Source organism: Myxine glutinosa, chromosome 5 (genome assembly GCF_964187855.1).
Source record: "Myxine glutinosa chromosome 5, kmMyxGlut1.1, whole genome shotgun sequence".
Classification (NCBI taxonomy): Eukaryota; Metazoa; Chordata; class Myxini; order Myxiniformes; family Myxinidae; genus Myxine; species Myxine glutinosa.
This window is the reverse complement of record NC_136265.1, coordinates 199,476,992-199,495,185: the sequence shown is the minus strand read 5'-3', so window position 1 is coordinate 199,495,185 and position 18,194 is coordinate 199,476,992. Positions and strand designations below refer to the sequence as shown.

The 18,194-nt window shown below is 48.2% G+C and overlaps 1 protein-coding gene across 1 annotated transcript in view; it reads right to left on the bottom strand.

Moving 5' to 3' along the window:
• LOC137428271 (uncharacterized) overlaps nt 1–18,194 on the bottom strand; it is a 149,972-nt gene that overhangs the window by 23,339 nt on the left and 108,439 nt on the right. The window contains exon 11 of the mRNA XM_078777451.1: nt 5,490–5,738. Coding sequence (XP_078633577.1) covers nt 5,490–5,738 — 249 coding nt within the window. The remainder of the gene's footprint in view (nt 1–5,489; nt 5,739–18,194) is intronic.

Genomic DNA, 18,194 nt, shown 5'->3' with positions numbered 1-18,194 from the left:
ATCTCGAGCATTCGATACAGTCTGGCATCCTGCTTTGCTCTCCAAACTGTCTGCCTATGGAATCCAAGGACAACTCCACTCTTGGGTGACTCACTTCCTCCACTCTCATAGCCAATATATGGCACTCAACAGAACCCTTTCTTCTCTTTTCCCTATCAAGGCTGCAATGCCCAAGGCAGTGTTCTAGGCCCCATCCAATTCCTAATCTTCATCATTGATCTCACTGACTCACTGGAAAATCATCTTTATATTGTTACGTTTGTGAGGGTAGAGATGGAATATCTTAGGAAAGGTCGGATCGTTTCGTTTAGCATGGACCGTGTGACACGAAGAAGAATCCCACCTCTATGTACATAAGTAGGTAACCTGGCAGGGTAAGAGTGTTTGCATGTTGCCATAAAGGGCGTGGCTTTTGTGTTAATTAGTTTTGGGCATAAGGTTAATAATTCCCAGTATGTAATTGCGCCCTGTGATTTTCCTTACATTTTTATTTCATCTAAAAGTGCCGCCATTACAACAACCATAATCGCCGACAGTGCCTGGACATTACGAACGGCAAGTACACCCCACCCAGCCAAACATTCCCAAAGGACAGCTGGACTCTGCCTTCAAGGACTGTAATTGACAGGCCATGCCCCTAGCTTCGTCATTGGGCGTCAAGCAGGCCATGAGGCCCCACCCCGAAGGGGATGATTGGCCATGGAGACGGGATGAGGTGATGAGACGTTGGGATTGGCCAGAGTGACGTCAGAGCAGAGAGACCAGGGAGACCAGGATGGTAAAAGGAGAAGAAGAATAGGCTCTCTCTCGAACCGGCTTCATGGCGAACAGTTGCATTGTTGGTTCTCTCATTCTGGGATTGGTCGCAGGGGGTCACATTCCTGGCTCGTGTGCGATCGTAAAGAGGAAGAATCCATCTCGTTCTCTCTCTCTCTTGGTGCTGGCTTCATGCCGTGTGCGCCTGAGAGAAACATCGGAGCTTTGTGGAGTGTGGAACGACCGGAGGAGGGGGACGCATTTCCACTGCTTCACGCCTCAGTGTGCCATGTGGCGATTCGCGCCATCTTGTGTGCTTCCGCGTGGAGACTCGGGGACCATATGCGCTCATCCTCGTTGGAGCAAGCTGAATATCGGCCGACTCATCAAACCATTTATCTTTTCTTTTATCATTCCCCTGTCGTGTACTTATGTCTGAATGGAGGCACCTCAATATAGGAATTAGTTTTACTTTACCTTTCGATTGGTTATCCTTGCATTATTTTCATTAAACCCATATTTGTTGCATTTTGCTTTTGTGTGTTGTGTCCGTTTACTCGTTTGCGGGTTGAGGAATAAAACCTCGTGGTGGCCGTCCGATCAGATAAGGCTTCGGGCCTTTCCCGCACGTGCGAAAAGATAAACCCGCCAAGTTTCAGGTATACGCCTCGGAGTTAAAGCAACGTTCGGCTATCTGTCCAAGGCTGGTCTTCATCAGCCACGGACTTGACAATATATTTGCTGATGACTTCACTCTCTGCTGTGACATCCCTCATCCTTCTGACAGACGGACCAGTAGCATCTTCCACCTCCTCCAATATTGACAAACATCGCAAATTGGTCAAACAAATGGAATATGTCTTTCAATCCTGATAAATACCTCTCTGTTTGTCTCTCTCTAAGGACCGTTCTGCAAATAGCCATGATCTGTCTTGGGCAAGCCACATTTCAAAGTTGGCCTCCAAAGCTAGATGCTGACTGGGCATCTTCCGTCGCACAAAGTCCTTCCTTGGCAAACCTGGGCTCCAATGCCCAGACAAGGCTTTCATCCGCAGCTTGATAGAGTACTGCTCTCCTCTCTGGACTGGTTCACCTACCTCACAAATTGCTCAGCCTGACGCCGTGGAAACCAAGGCTTTCAAGATCATCGGAATCTCTCGCGCTGAAGTTGAGTCTATGGACCTATCACTTCGCCATCACCGACAGATCACTGGTCTCTGTCTTCGTCCATCTCATTTTTAGTCTTGCACCCTCTGTCCTCTCCGTGCTCTGTACCCCACAAGTATCTGCTGGACGCACGCGGTCCACCAGAAAACAACTCCGAGTGAAACTGCCTAAATTCAGAACCACTGTTCACTTCCACTCGTTTATTCCTCTCTTTTCCAGCCTGTAGAACCGCCTTCCACACTCTCTTCTATCCGGTTCTTTCCTCCGGGTCTTCAAGAAAGCTGTTCACCATCATCTCAGGTCATTATATTTTCTACACCCATTAAACCACGTTCTCCCCTACCCCTCATTGTTACCTGCATCCCTTGTTTATCCGTCTCCGTCTACTTTCTTCCTCCACCCTGCTATTGGCATTTGCCCTTTGGCATATTGGAAATTTGGCAGAGATGTAGTGAATGTGACAAGGACGAAATGATTAGATTTTGGTGAAGATCCGGATTCGGCTCTGGCTAGTAGAATTCTTTAAGTGATTCTTCACCATTGGGAGATACGGCCAAAAACGATACATAGCAGGATATCTCAAAAAATTATGGATGGATTTGGAAGAGACTTGGTGGACAGGTTGTGTGGGTGATGAGGAAGAATCGATTCAATTTTGGTGAAGATCTGAATATGGATTCGGATATGAGAATTATTTAATTTCGAATTGATTCTTCACCATTGGGAGATACGGCCAAAAACGATACATAGCAGGTTATCTCAAAAAGTTATGGCTGGATTTGGAAGAGACTTGGTGGACAGGTTGGGTGTGTGACGAGGAAGAATCGATTCAATTTTGGTGAAGATCTGAATATGGATTCGGATACGCGAATTATTCAATTTTTAAGTGATTCTTCACCAATGAGAGATCGGGCGAAAAACGACATATAACATGATATTTAAAACAGTTATGGACGAGTTATGCCTAAACTTGGTGAATGAGTTGGTTAGGCGACAAGAAACCGATTAGATTTTGGTTCAGGTCCGAATCCAGATCCGGCCTATCAGTGGGATACAAACCGTAAACTGTTCGGCCTGGCCGAGGTATGCTCTCTACCGAGTGCTGTTCTAGTATTTGATGCAATTCATGTCAGATTTGCAAAGATGCGTAGAGCCGAATAGGGAAGGCACTTTCAGTGGTACTTTGCGGATGTTACTTGAACTTTTAAGCATCCACGAGACTCCAGAAATTTGCGGCAACTTGATTTCAACTGAATGTCACTTTGAAGGTTGATGATCTCCATTTCCAAAGGGATACAATCAAGGTCAAACAGCACAATAATAAATTGTTCAGAAATGTCACAGACGACTTCCATGAAGGGGTTCAGCGTGAACATCAATCACACAGAGCTCCATCTCCTCAAAATAATGAAATCTGTCGTTGAACTCTTGGCCAGACCTGGCCAGGAAATACCTGTGCTCGTCAATGTCCACGATTCCGACAGCAATCTCATTTTCTGCTCTCGCTTGGAGCACATAAGGAAAATGTTGCACTTTCCTTCTCTGGACGAATTGCATCGGAAGGTTAAGTTTTGACTTGAAAGCTTTCACTGCACTAATGTCGGCAATCATCTTCTGTTTCCCTTATAATCCACAGTTCAGGGCATTCAATCTGTTGGACATGCCAAATCAAGCAGCTATGCAATGTGTGATAATTCGGTGGTATCTTCGTTTCGTGACTTCATGAAAACTTGAGGATCTGGTAAAAAACAAAAAATTGTTCAAAAAAAAAAATTCCCTCGGAGGGACAAAAACTGGGCGTCCTGTTTGCCGGTATTAGTCGGTGGATGTTAAAGATCCCACGGTGTACTCCGCAAAGAGTAGGCGAGCTATCGCCAGCACCAAGGCCAAGTTCCAAATTCCTGCCCAAAGTACAGCTGGGAAGGCAAATGCAAACCATCTAGTATAACCCTTGCCAAAAAACTTCTGCGGCACCACCGCTCATCTGTAACAGAGTATCTGAAACAGAATGTTGTAAAAAGGCTAATGTGACCAAATAACATTGTATATCTCTTGCTCAATTCTTATTGAGGGATCCTGAAGCTCACCTGGATCATGAGCAACAGTCACTCAAACCATCGACTGACCCCCTCAGACCCTGATATTTTTAATGCCATGAACACACAATGGTACATCACGGACGATAAAGGTTGTGGGCAAGTTTCATCAAAATTGTGTGTGCAGTTTCGGAGAAGAGAGCAACTACCTATTTTTTTTGGGGGGGGGGGGGGGATGGGGGGCAGAGGGGGGAGTGTGGGTCAGAAACACCCCCATAGTTCCCCTTACTGAGTGCAGATTTTGATGCGGTCAATACACCTTCGTTAGGCATCAGATATGAAGCTTGTTGCCAAGTTTCATCAAAATCATGTTTGGTTCAGCGACGATGACTGAAGTTCTTACGGACTCATACTCACTTACTGACTTACCGTCATGGCCAATAAATATTAGCACCCTTACACTTTTTTCAAATAATGCACCATTCCTTCCAGAAAATTGTTGAAATGAAAAAATCTTTTGGTATTCACATGCGTATTTCTTTGGTTTGCAGTGGAACAAAACAAAAAAGCTGAAAAAATTACAAAATCTTAGCTAATTACAACAACAACAACAACAACAACAACAACAACAACAACAACAACATGCATTTTAAAGGCCATTTTCCCTGCTAGAGCGGGGGTTAGCCTTGCGGTCCCCATGACAATCTTCTCCATTTTGCCCTATTTTCTGCATCTCTCCTTGTTAACCCCCTTGCCCGCATTTCTTCTTCCACCATCTTTAGCCAAGTCTTTCTCGGTCTTCCCCGTCTTCTACTTCCTTCTACATTCATTTCCATCACTCTTCTCAACCAGTCACTTTCATCCTTCCTCAACACACGACCAAACCATCTCAACCTGTTCCTCTTCACAGCATCAATCACAGGCTCTATTCCCATCATCTTTCGCAATTCATCATTTGTCTTCCTCTCTCTCAACGATACTCCGCACATCCGTCGAACCATTCGCATTGCCACCCTTTCCAACCTTCGTTGCTGCTCTACGTTCATTACCCATGTCTCGCTCCCATAAATCATAACACTTCTCACACATGCAGCGTACACCTTTCCCTTCAGCTTCAACGACACTCCCCTCATTATCAGCACGCCACTCAATTCCCGAAACTTCTTCCATGCACATCTCACTCGAGCAACCATTGCCGAGTCTGATCCACCTTCTCCATTCAGCATGTCTCCGAGGTAGCAAAATGTTTTCACACCTTCCAGCTTCACGCTGTCTCCAAGATCCAACTCAATATTTCCTCCATCTGCAGCTCCCTCTGTGCACACCTTACATTTGAATGTAGCTGCCACACTGGTTAATGACCCTCTCAGACCACTACATTTTTGATGAACCCACTCAGCGCACATTGTACACTGAATGGAGTTCACTCCGACACCCTTCCCACACACAGCACAGGGCCACTTCCCAGTTCTTTCCACCTCACCACATGTTTTACCACTTGCCATCACCTTCGTCTTTTCCGATATTCACCTTCAGACCTTTTGTCTCCATACAGTCCTTCCACGTGTTCATCTTTTCCTTCAGTCCATCCATACTTTCTGCAATCAACACAAGATCATCTGCATACAACAACTCCCACGGTAAACCCTCCTTTACGTTCTGAGCCAGCACCTCCATCACAGCTACAAATAGTAGTGGACTTAGTACCGACCCCTGATGCACTCCCACCTTCACCTCAAACTCACCACTGTTCCCGTCCTTCGTCCTTACATGTGTACTCTTAGCTAATTACACACTACTAAAATGTCATGTGTAATGTTTCGGGGTGTAATTACACACTCCAAAATCCTAAAATAGCCTGGACAATATTATTGGCACCTTTTGGACATTGTTAGAAATAATTAGATTTCAAGCAGGTGATTCTCCTTTACTTTGGAAATAACTCACCTGTGGCAGGTTGCAGGTGCCTGCAATACAAAAATCACTCATTCACCCAGTTTGAATAGAGAAAAGGAGTCATTCTGCTGTTTTGTGTCACTGTGTGTAACGCAATGAGCATGGAGAAAAGAAAGAAAACCAGAGAATTGTTTGAGGAGGTCAGACACAAGATTGTAGCCAAGCATGGACAATCTCAAGGCTACAAGTCCATCTCCAGAGACCTTGATGTTCCTGTGTCCACCGTACGCAATGCTATCAGGAAGTTTAAGGCCCATGGCACTGTAACCCTGGACGCGGCCGCAAGAGAAAACTTGATCGAAGATTGCAGCGAAGGATTTTGCGAATGGTGGAGAAAGCACCTCGATCAACTGCCAAACAGATTCAAACTGACCTTCAGACACAAGGTATGACAGTTTCAACTCGCAGGATCCATCACCAACTCGATGAAAGGGGGTTCTATGGTAGGAGACCCAGGAGGGCCCCACTTCTGAGAGATAGACATAAGAAACCCGACTGGAGTTTGCCAAAACACACCCGAACAAGCCAAAATCCTCTGGGAGAATGTCCTGTGGACAGATGACCAAATTAGAGCTTTTTGGTAAAGAACATCATCTCTATGTTTACAGAAAACAAAATGAAGCCTTCAAAGAAAAGAACACCTTCCCTACAGTCAAACATGGAGGGGGTTCAGTGATGTTTTGTGGTCGCTGTGCTGCTTCTGGCACTGGGTGCCTTGAATGTGTTCATGGCATCATTAAATCAGGAGATCACCGAGGCATTTTGGAGCTGAACGTTCAACCTAGTATCAGAAAGCTGGGTCTCCGTCGAAGGTCATGGGTCTTGTAGCAGGACAATGACCCCAAACACACTTCAAAAAGAACCCGGAATGGTTCAAGACAAAACGCTGGACTGTTATGAAGTGGCCAGCAATGAGTCCAGATCTAAATCCCATTGAACACCTGTGGGGAGATCTGAAAACAGCAGTTGGGAGAAGGCACCCTTCAAATCTGGGAGAACTGGAGCAGTTTGCACAAGAATAGTGGCCCAAACTACCAGTAGAGAGGTGGAGGAAGCTCATTCATGGCTAGAGGAAGCGCTTGACTGCAGTTATTTTTTCCAAAGGCCGTGTGTGCTACCATTAAGTCTAAAGTGTCAATAATTTTGTCAATGCCATTTCTTTTTCTTTTCTGATTTAAAAAGGATATATCAAGTTCTGAATAAAAAACAAAGGTTCTGTAATATTAACAGTGAAATAAAGAATTGTGGAGACCAAATACTTTTGTCAATTTCAACTTAATTTTAGAGAAAATTGTGAGTTATTTGAAAAAAGTGCAAGGGTGCCAATATTTTGGGCCACAACTGTACCTATGGACACTGCTAAACCCACATATATGGAGATAACCAACAACACACATCTCTGTAATAGTGTAGATCACAACACACACACTCCCTTGTGTGGGTAATTGGTGTCGAGCAAGCTTAGGTTATACTTATTCACCTCCTTCGCTCCAATTATTTTCAATTTATTATTGAGAAAATGAAAGCTGACGCCGACAAATTGTAGATGGCATTGCTGCCATACGTGAAGCATGTCTGCACATCTACATCGGTCCACTTACTGCTGTGCACCGGTAGTGAGGCTGTGCCAAAACCTATCAGCCTTGGCAGGGAATATTGCTCTAATTATCTTTGATCCTTACTCAAAATTTGTAGCATGATGCAGTTACACAGACTTCAGCATGCATAGCACGTCCTCCAATGAGGGAATCCATTAACACGAATACGGAGGTGGTACATTATGTTTACTTATTGGTTTTGTACGAGTAACATCGACCTTCATTGCTGTTTAAGTGGAATTTTGGCAATGTATGTTCAAAAGGGTAATAATATTCACGAAAAGACGAATGCTTCCTTTCACCCAAGTACAACTTCCGAATTCAGAAAAAACAATTGAAATGGTGCAAGAGTGCTCCATCGAAGGTAAATGGGTTAATTATTTGGGGGATCCAAGAGATGACATAACAAAACGTTTGTGCAAACGAGTAAAGAACATGAGCTAACAAACTAATAAAGAACAATAATCTGAACATACTTGCTAACCACTGCAATAAAATCTTTAATGCAAGCAATTAGGAACTTGAGAGAAAGCGTATGAACAACAAAAATAACAATAATAAATACAAAAAAGAAACGATAAATGATTATTTTTATGCATTTCAAGGTAAAGCGACATGTGAAGCATCTGCCAGATAAATCATACTATATAAATACATAAATATATATATATATATATTGTTGCGGTTTTGTAAATAAAGGCAACCCTCCCCACCCCCCTTCCCCCCCCATACTTAGTTACACCACAACATGTAGCCTCGTATAGTTAGTTATTTCTTATTAAATGTGAAGTATAGTCTCCTTCCCGGTGTTAGTATGCGTTGAGGCAGGCAGGGTAATGGTAGGCCTCATTGAAGCCTAAAGTGCCGAGGCCAGGACTTGCAGGCCCGAAGGAGGAGCTAAAGGGCGTGGCCAATGAGCAGCGGGCAGCCAATGGGAGCTGAAGGGAGTGGCCGAGGACGACCAATGAGGGGCTGTCACGACACGTGACCCCAGGTGGCCAATGGAGGGCCGTGGAACATTCGAGTGAGGTTTCGGGGGGCGATAAAACCCGGCCCAGACTCCCCGCTGGCTCTCTGGCAGGCTGACTCTCTCTTGCAGGTGCTCCGATCTCTGAGCTTCGTCTTGCCGGGTTCCTGCTAGCCTCTCCCTCTGACGCGAGCTTTTGCCAGAACGCTATACTCTCCCTCGCTCGCTTGGCTCCTGCAGACTGAGATACGTGCCTCGGGTTCCTGCTACGTGTACGTCCTTGATCAACGCCCCTGCCGCTATCATCTCCGGCTGCGGTGTACTGGGTTGGAGCGATTCTTGGGGGTTTCCATCCAACGAGCCCATCCAGACAAGCTGCACGAAGCGGCCGTGCTTTGTGCGCATTACCCTCTTCCTTCCCTTCCCCGAACGAATGAGGGCCCTTGTCTGGGCACCTAGGTAAGGCCGTTGAGATTCTTCGCTTTGTCCCGTTTCTGTGAATACTGTGCATTGTAAATAAATCCTGTGTTTGGTTTCCAACCTGGCCATCATCGTCCTTTCCACATTGACCAAGCATCGCCCCGAATTAAAACTGCTCGATCGGGTTCGATAGTGTTAACTGCACGAGTTACGCGACGCACAACCGCTCGGGCGTCCAGTATCAGCGTGACTCGTGCGGGGTTCAGTCCCCGTTCCCACAGCTGCGTGTGTCAAAGGTACTCGGGTCGTGACCGTTAACCCTTCTGCATGTAGCTGCGGGCTCGGCGGCTGGAATTGCTTAGCAATCCGGCCACCACGAGTGTAGTGTGGTTGGCGGGCTCGTGGACACGGAGTTCGAGGGGGAGCAGGGCTTAACCCACCCTTAGTACGTCGACGAACCCGGGATCCGCAACAATATATATATACGTATATATATACTTGGCAAAAAAAGAAACGCAAGTTGATAAGACGCATTTTTTTTAATGTGCATTGTTGTGCACAAATTATCAATGACAAAGATTTGTAATACCATTTTAAGCACCTGTATTTTCAACCACTTTTCTTGAGCGTCATGCCTCACTGCACCACTGCACCACCACAATGGGGGTTGAATGGATTTTCAAACAATCACTTACTGTGGCTTCCAAGGCTAAATTGCATAAGAATGTTGATGTTCCTGTGGTAGTCTATGGTCCATGGAGGCTTGAACCGAATTCACTCAGCAGACGACAATGCCACGAGTTGTTAGGGTAGGTTAGGGTTAGGGTAGGGTAGGGTTGTTAGGGTAGGGTTGGGTTAGGGTAGGGTAGGGTTGGGTTAGGGTAGGGTAGGGTTGGGTTAGGGTAGGGTTGGGTTAGGGTTGGGTTAGAGTTATGGTAGGGTTTGACATAAAAACTTGCGTTTCTTTTTTTGCCAAATATATATTGTTACGGACCCCGACGTCGGCCTTTCCCACTTACCAAGGGGGGATTAATCCCCTCGTTTGTTACTGACCGACGTGGTCCCGGGGGTATGACGCCACGCCCGGTCGGCGCTGGGTAGGGTAGTAGGCCCAACCGTCCTATGACCTAAATACCAGCGCTTCCCAGTACGCAAGGAAATACTCCCCGCTCACGGCCGCAGCGTAATGGATGGATAACGCCGAGCGAAGCGAACCGCGGCGTGAGCCGTTTACCAAGACTAGACCCGATTTATGTGCGTTGGCCAAATCGCGCCACGTACACTCAATGTGGAAACCTCTAAAGCGACCGAAAGAGCATGAAGAAGTAGAAGACAAAGTAGGGAATAACAGGATTTATTATTATTTACACACAACTAAAGGAAGAAAAGCAATCAAAGTAATATACAAGGAAATGGAAGAATCAGAAGACACAGTGCAATTATTAACTTATCTATAAACAGTCTTACTTAATACCCCAAGACAACATGAAAGACAGACAAACGGCCAGACTTACACGGGGGATGAAAGCAGGAATGAATGGTAGGAGGTGGATGGCTTGGAGGGAGAGGAAGGTTCAGCGGGGACCGGGGCACGGTCGGGCTGGAAGCGAACAGCCGCCGTCAAAACCCGAGCTGCGATCGTGCAAAACCGCCGCGGCTCCGAAGCTGCGTGGCCAAAGCTCCTCCTGTGCACCGCTGCATCGCGTGCTCTCCAAATTACTTCGGTCCTTTCTCCGATCCCGCAGCTCTCTCTCTCTCCGATCTCCCTCGATCTCTCTCCGTCTCTTTTTCTCTCTTGGGGGCCGTGCCACCGCGGGTTATATATGCCCCTCCCTTGAACCTTCGCGAAGCTCCTCGATGTTTCTCTCCACACCCTCTCCAAGCCCAACCCCTTGTTCTTGGTTGGTTGAGCGGGGCTGACTCACTCCTCCCCTCTATGACGAGGTGGAGACACGCCTTTCTTCTCCGAGGCTTAACCACGTGCGTAATGGAGTCAAATGCAGCAAAGTGGCTAAGGGAGTCAAAATGCAGCAAAGTGGCTAAAGCTGGCACTTTGAAAATACCATGTCAGAGGGATCTATCTTATTTAATTGATGCAACGTAATGAACTAGTGGATCACAGAACCTTCAACTACATTTACGAAGGACATAACTAATGAGGGAAATCATAGATTTGCTACGTGTGTGCGATGGCCTAACTACAGACGACCTTTGATCTTTGACACTACAATTGGAGGGTGATATTTACAGGGAATATTTACAGCATACAAAAGGGGAAAATTTACATCAAATTACACACACAATTCCCAAATCCCCAACAATATATTTATATATATATATATATATATATATATATATATATATATATATATATATATATATATATATATATATATATTGTTGCCGATATATATATATATATATATATATATATATATATATATATATATATATATATATATATATATATATATATATATATATATATATATATATATGTCAGGTCGCAGATTTGTTATTGTTTAATGTTCTGTTATAGATGTCGGTTGACTAATATGTTATGAGTTAAATGTTGTTTAAAAATGCTATTTCATAAGTTAATAAAGGGTTTTTCGCTTTGTTATAGGTTAAAATGAGAAAGTACTCGATGCATTCGTGCTGGACAAATGGCTCCATTGTATACGTGTGCCCTTTCGAGGCTAGATAAGTCCGGTCGTAAAATCCCCCTTCGATCCGCAGACGGCGCCTCGAGCCGCGGGCAGGAGAACGCTTATGTGCGCGTGGAATGTGTAGCTTTATGTAGGATGCTCGGACCGCAGACATATAACCTTTGATAAACGGCCAAAACATTAATTATATTTCGTATAATCACCGCGGCGCTTGAGTTACAATAAATATGCTTTGAATTTATGTTTAAATGAGAAATGTGAACTGAAGGTGCTCTTAACACCTGGGACTCATCAGAACAACCTCATTTACTTTACGGTCTTATCGGAACCAAGAATGCAATTCTCCTTTCAGTGAGTTACATTTTCTGTCACCTCGGAGCCCTGAAAACACATCTGGTCCGGATCCTAACGGTGCGTGCTGCACTCCCCCAAGATGAAAGAACGGATGACGGTGGGGGCTAGGGATAACGGTGGGAGGAACTCTCGTAGTTCCTTTGTTCTCTCGGAGATTTTCTGATAAACGTGTCCCTATTTAAGCGGACTGTGAATCAATGCATTTTCAGGAAGGCTGGACGTGGCATGAAGCTGGTTCGTGCTGTAGACGTCTCAGTCTCCTCCAGATCTGTATAAGTGGTATTTTAATAAAGTTTCGTCATTCTCAATCTCAAACTGTTGGTGAACTTCTGTTACGATCGCTGGAGAGTTGTTGCCCAACATTTTGGTGCCGTGACTCGGATGCAACAGACGGAGGACGGGAAAAGCGGAACCTGAACGACAGGAGGAAGGCTGCCTGAGGCCGGGACGCCGGCACGCTGATTTGTTTAAGGTGAGCATTGTTTTTTTTATCAGAGGGCAATCCAAATTCGTACCTTCCTCCCTCGAGCGGCTTCAGTCCGCTTCCCTGTCTTCTGCGCTGCCTGCACTCCGAACAGAATTGTAAGTAAAGGCTAATTTCAAGCCTTGAATGGCGAGCCTTTATTAAATTTACCAGGATAACGTTAAGAGGGTAACAGGAAACGCTAAGGGTAGAATCTTCGCAAGATAACATTAAGAGTAACGCTAAGGATAGAATTTGCATAGGATATCAATAAGGATAACGTCCAGTAAGGATAACGTTATAGTTAACAAGTTGGAGGGGGAAACGTGAGGTCGGACAGCCGTAAAGGCTGAGCCAGGTGGCCAAGAACTTTCCAGGAAGGATCAGCCCAGAGCAATAAGATGGGAAGCAAGCTAATGAAAGAAGGGGAACCCCTCAAGGGAACCCCGGCATCTTTCATGTTTAAGAGGCATCATTTTGCCGCGGTAAGACCAGGGAAAGACTGGGCTGTTTTAACTAAAGATTTAAATAATCCCTGGCCAGAGGAGGGATCGTTTGCACTTGACAAATTGGAAGTGTTGTACGGAGCTTTGGATAAGCTAGAAAAGGAAAGGAAACACTTCCCACCCGATTATTGGAAAGTATATGGATGGTGGGAGAAGGAAGGAATGAAGCGACTGGCGGCCACAAGACAGGCTAGCTTGGCAGGGGAAGTACTGAAGCTTCAGGGCCAAAAGAAGCAAGCAGACAAGGTCCAGGACAAAACAATCAGGGAGGTAGTTAAGCAAGCAAATCAGCGGCTAATGCCGCTCGTCCAAAATCCGGACCAAGACCCCGCGACAGGGGAGGTAGCCACCATGCCTCTACCCCCCCAAGCCCTGAGCCCTGTCCCCGGGCCACAGGCGCCATCTCTCCCACCCCCACCCCTGTTTCCCCAGGGGTTAGACCCCCAGAAAACTAGACCAGCCGCCCCTCAGGTTCACCTTAGCCCGGGCAACCCTTTTAGAGGACAAGAAGTTAGTGGGGCGGACAGCGGGTTCGCGGCCCCAGAAGGGCTAGGAGAACTGTACCCCTCATTGGAAGGGTCCACGGAATCAGAGAACCCACAGCCTACAATCGGGATGTGTCCTTTAAAAACCATAGGACTGAACAGGGGGGCACCCATTAACATCAGGATACCCTGGAGAGAATCAGATTTGGCGTCTATGCAGGAGCGGGTGAGAACCCTGCTGGCTGAACATCCCGGTCAGATACCGGAATTTATGCGGTTGTGGATACAAAATACAGGCGCAGATTGGCGGGACGTCTGCCACATGGGGAAGGCCGTATTGCCCGCGCGGGTGTGGGACCAGGCCAAAGTACACGCACGCTGGCCGAATGTAGCACCGCCCCCAGCCCAAACCGCGGCCCAGACCCTCGCCGATTGGGAGGCCCTGGTCGACCTATTGTTGGCCGGGGTATATACCGCACTGATGCCAGCCGCGGGGCCAGATTGGAATAAAATATACGGCCTAAAACAGAAGCATGGTGAAGCAGCCATCGATTGGAGAGAGAGGGTAGAACGAGCAGTGTTAAAGTGGGGAGGACTGGGCCAGGTGCGGGCACAAGATCTCCCTCACGCTGTAGTGAACAATTTTTTTGTAGAAGGAATGAGACCGGCAGTTAGGAAGCGCATTCAAACGGCTATGATAGGATGGAGAAACACCCCAACCGACCAACTGGTCGAAGCGGCCGAACAATGTGGCGATGGCGACGAGAAGAAGGCCGATGTTAAGGACGACATGTTGCAAATGCTTGTCCAGGAGAAACGGGCCCAACTCAACCAAAATAAGAAGGGAAATCGAGGCCAAGGACGGGCCCAGGATCGGAACACCAGGTTAGAGCCCAACGAAGAGTGGGGCCGCGATGACGAAAACGAAAATGACGCTGACGACAACGACAATGGACGAGTCGACATGCGGACACAAGGGCCCCCTCCCCAAAATTGGAACCCACAAGGGCCCCCTCCCCAAAATTGGAACCCACAAGGGCCCCCTCCCCAAAACTGGAACATGCAGGGGCCCCCTCCACCGCCGCAGAGCTGGGCCATGCAAACACCCCCTCCACAGACCTGGGCAGTACACCCTCCCCCTCCCCAGACCGGGTATCCACAGGGACCCCCTCCCCAAATCGATGGGCCTCCCCCAAGTTATTGGGCCCCAAGCGGAGCAAACGGGAATGGGCCGCCACAATGGGGACAGCGGAACCAACAGCCTGCGAGGCGTCCGACGCAACAGGGTCAGCGCAATAGTAACGGGTATCCCGCATCCACCGCTCCACAAGGGGCGTGCTTCCGCTGCGGACGGATGGGACATTGGAAACGCGATTGCCGGGGGCCCCGCCAGGGATACCCGCCACAGAGAAATCAAGTAGCCTATTGACGGGACGCCGGCGGGCCGCCCGTAGAATGCCCCCTCTTGACTATGACACCAACCGAGGAGCCGACCTGGACACTAGACGTGGATGGGCAACAGGTAGACTTTCTCGTAGATACGGGTGCGACTCGCAGTACTATTAACGAAGGGCAGCTACCATCTTTGCGCCCCACTGATAGAGATGTTCAGATAGTGGGAGTTTCAGGCTTGCCCCAAGCGCTTCCTATTTCAGAAGAGGTAAGAGTGGTGTGCGGCCCACTAGAGGCTAGACACGCTTTTTTGATGACTACCACCGCCCCGACTAACTTGTTGGGACGGGATTTACTTTGCCGTTTAGGCTGCCAAATTTCATGCACGGAGCAGGGAGTTTTTGTAGATGTCGCGGAATCCAAACGCGATCTGTTAATGACGGCATTGTCTCGGCCCGGCCCCACCGCCTACTGGTGGAGCCTGGAAAGGGGGGCTTTGGCCACTTGGGCACACGTCCTAGACACAGTATGCTCCCAGAATGACGGGTTGCGAGATTGGCTGCGCGTACACCAAATTACAACAGACATAAAGGACAACCCTCCCCATTGCACGGCTTACTACGATGCTAGGGGCAATGACGACGAGTACCGAGAAAAGATAAAGGGGTCAATAGGTAAGAATTCGGACCTACTATTGTCAAATATATGGGTTGGACGGGAGGGAATAGGCGTCGAGGTAACCCTAACTGCGGAACAGCGGGCGTTGTCTCAGTATCCCGCAGGGGTGGACGCCCATGTTACCCTCACCACCGCCAAAGGGTGGCCGGCGGAAAGTGTAGGATGGATGATGGGGCGCTTGCGAGAAATTCCGTGCAGCGCCATTTATGAAGTGGACCACTGGACAGTGACGATGCTCGACAAGGACGAGGGGTATTTAATCACCCATGATGAGCAGAGAATAGAAGGAAAATTTGAAGAGACAGACCTGCCACCAAAGGGCACCCACGTTGTACGAACGGTGTCTCAGGGCCCGGGCGAGTCCGATGACCTTTTGGAGGAGGTTCCGGCCGACTTGTGGTCCCAACACGACAACGATGTCGGGCGAATTCGCGATGCCAAACCCCTGGTAATACCGGTCCAACCAGGAATGCCCCTCCCAAACGTGAGACAATATAAATTGCGGCACGAGGCCGATGCGGGCATAGAGCCAGTGATTCAATCTTTGGTGAAACAGAAAATAATCGTGGAAACTAACAGCCAATGCAACACACCAATTTTGCCCGTGAAGAAACCAATGCAGGATAAATGGAGGTTCGTGCAGGATTTGAGGGAAGTGAACAAAGTCATACAAGGCATACACCCAGTGGTACCAAATGCGGAAGGCCTTATGACATCTATCCCACCGGACGCAACACATTTTACCGTTATTGACCTATGCTCTGCTTTTTTCTCCGTACCTATTGCTCCTGAGTCACAATACTTGTTCGCCTTCACCTTTAGAGGGCGCCAGTTCACCTGGACGGTGTTACCCCAAGGGTTCTCCGACAGCCCCACCCTGTTCTCCCGAGCGTTGCACCGCGATTTGGCAGACGTGGAACTAAAAGGGGGTTCGGTATTGTTGCAATACATTGACGACTTGTTGATTTGTTCCCCTTCCAAGGAAGCCTGTGAAGGGGACTCCATGGCCCTGCTAAGAGCCTTGGCAACCAAGGGCCACAAGGTGGGACGGAGAAAGCTCCAATTTGTACGGAAGGTAGTAACCTATTTGGGTCATGCCATTTCACACGGGAAGCGAGAATTGCATGCCGGACGGGTGACCGCCATCATGGAATCGCCACGGCCAAGTACGCAACGACAGATGTTGCGCTTCCTAGGTATGACGGGTTACTGCCGCTCTTGGATAATTGACTACGCGCTACTTGCTAAACCGCTGTACGAAGCCACCAGAATAGGAGAACCGAACTACTTGGTTTGGACGGACGAATTGATGCGCTGTTTCGAGGGGCTGAAAAAGGCATTGGTAACGGCACCGACTTTAGGACTCCCCGATTATGCGAAACCATTCACCCTTTACACTCATGCAGTAAGGGGTTTTGCTCAGTCCGTTTTGACACAGACTCATGGAGATAAGGAACGACCGGTAGCCTACTTTAGCAAAAAGCTAGAACCGGTCGAGCAAGGGTTTCCGGCGTGCGTGCAAGCCGTGGCAGCGGCTAGGTACGCTGTGGAAAGGACAGCGGACATTGTGATGGGGCACCCGGTAACGCTACAGGTACCACACTGCGTCACTTCACTGTTACTACAGCGGACAACACAACACTTGTCGACCACTAGATTAATGCAATACGAAACAGCACTGATTACGGCCGCCAACGTCACCATTAAACGTTGCACTACACTCAACCCGGCCTCACTGATGCCCACCCCAGAGGAGGGCGAACCCCACGTATGTGTCGATGTAGTACAGCAAGTCTCCACGGTACGTCCGGACTTGAAGGACGTTCCCCTCGACAACCCCGATCGTGTGTACTATGTCGATGGATCAGCTAAACGCGGATGGGACGGCTCTTTGCTATCCGGATACGCGGTGTGTACAGACAATGAGAGGGTAGAAAGCGGGCGCCTTCCGCCCACATTTTCCGCCCAGCAGGCGGAGCTGTGCGCCTTGACTAGAGCATGCAGCTTGGCGGCAGACCTTGCCGTCAACATTTATACAGATTCAGCATACGCGCACGGGGTAGTTCACGACAAAGGGGCAATCTGGAAGATGCGAGGCTTTCTCACATCTGCGGGTTCGGTCATAAAGAACGGCGAACTGGTTGAAGGGCTACTCCAAAGCATCTTGCTTCCCCGCGCGGTCGCGGTAATTAAATGTCGCGGCCACCAAAAAACAGACTCTGACGTCGCCCGAGGCAACGCCAGAGCGGACGCAGCGGCAGGAAAAGCGGCCAACCAACAAATAGGACGAAACATGCCGATGGTAACGCGAGCAAAGGGGGCACACACGCAGATTGCCAACGTACCGACCTCAGGACCAACCCCTTCCTCGCAAAATGGGTGCACCATCATCACCGCCTCACCGACTAATGAGGACGTTATAAAACTTCAAAACGCAGCAACAGCAGCCGAACACGATGACTGGGTAAAACGAGGGGCCACATGCCCCGGACCAAATGCGATGTGGACCCTTCACGGAAAACCAATAGCACCCAAGGAACTACTGCCTTGGCTGGCACGTATGGGACATCAAAATGGCCATGTGTGCCAGAGGGGGGTGATGGAACAGATAAACTATACCTGGGCGGCACCGGGACTGTCGCGAATCGCATCAGAGGTGTGCCGGTCATGCGCGGTTTGCCAACAACACAACAGGGGGGCACCACCAAGGCACCCACATAATGCGGGCCATCCCCGACCAATCGGGC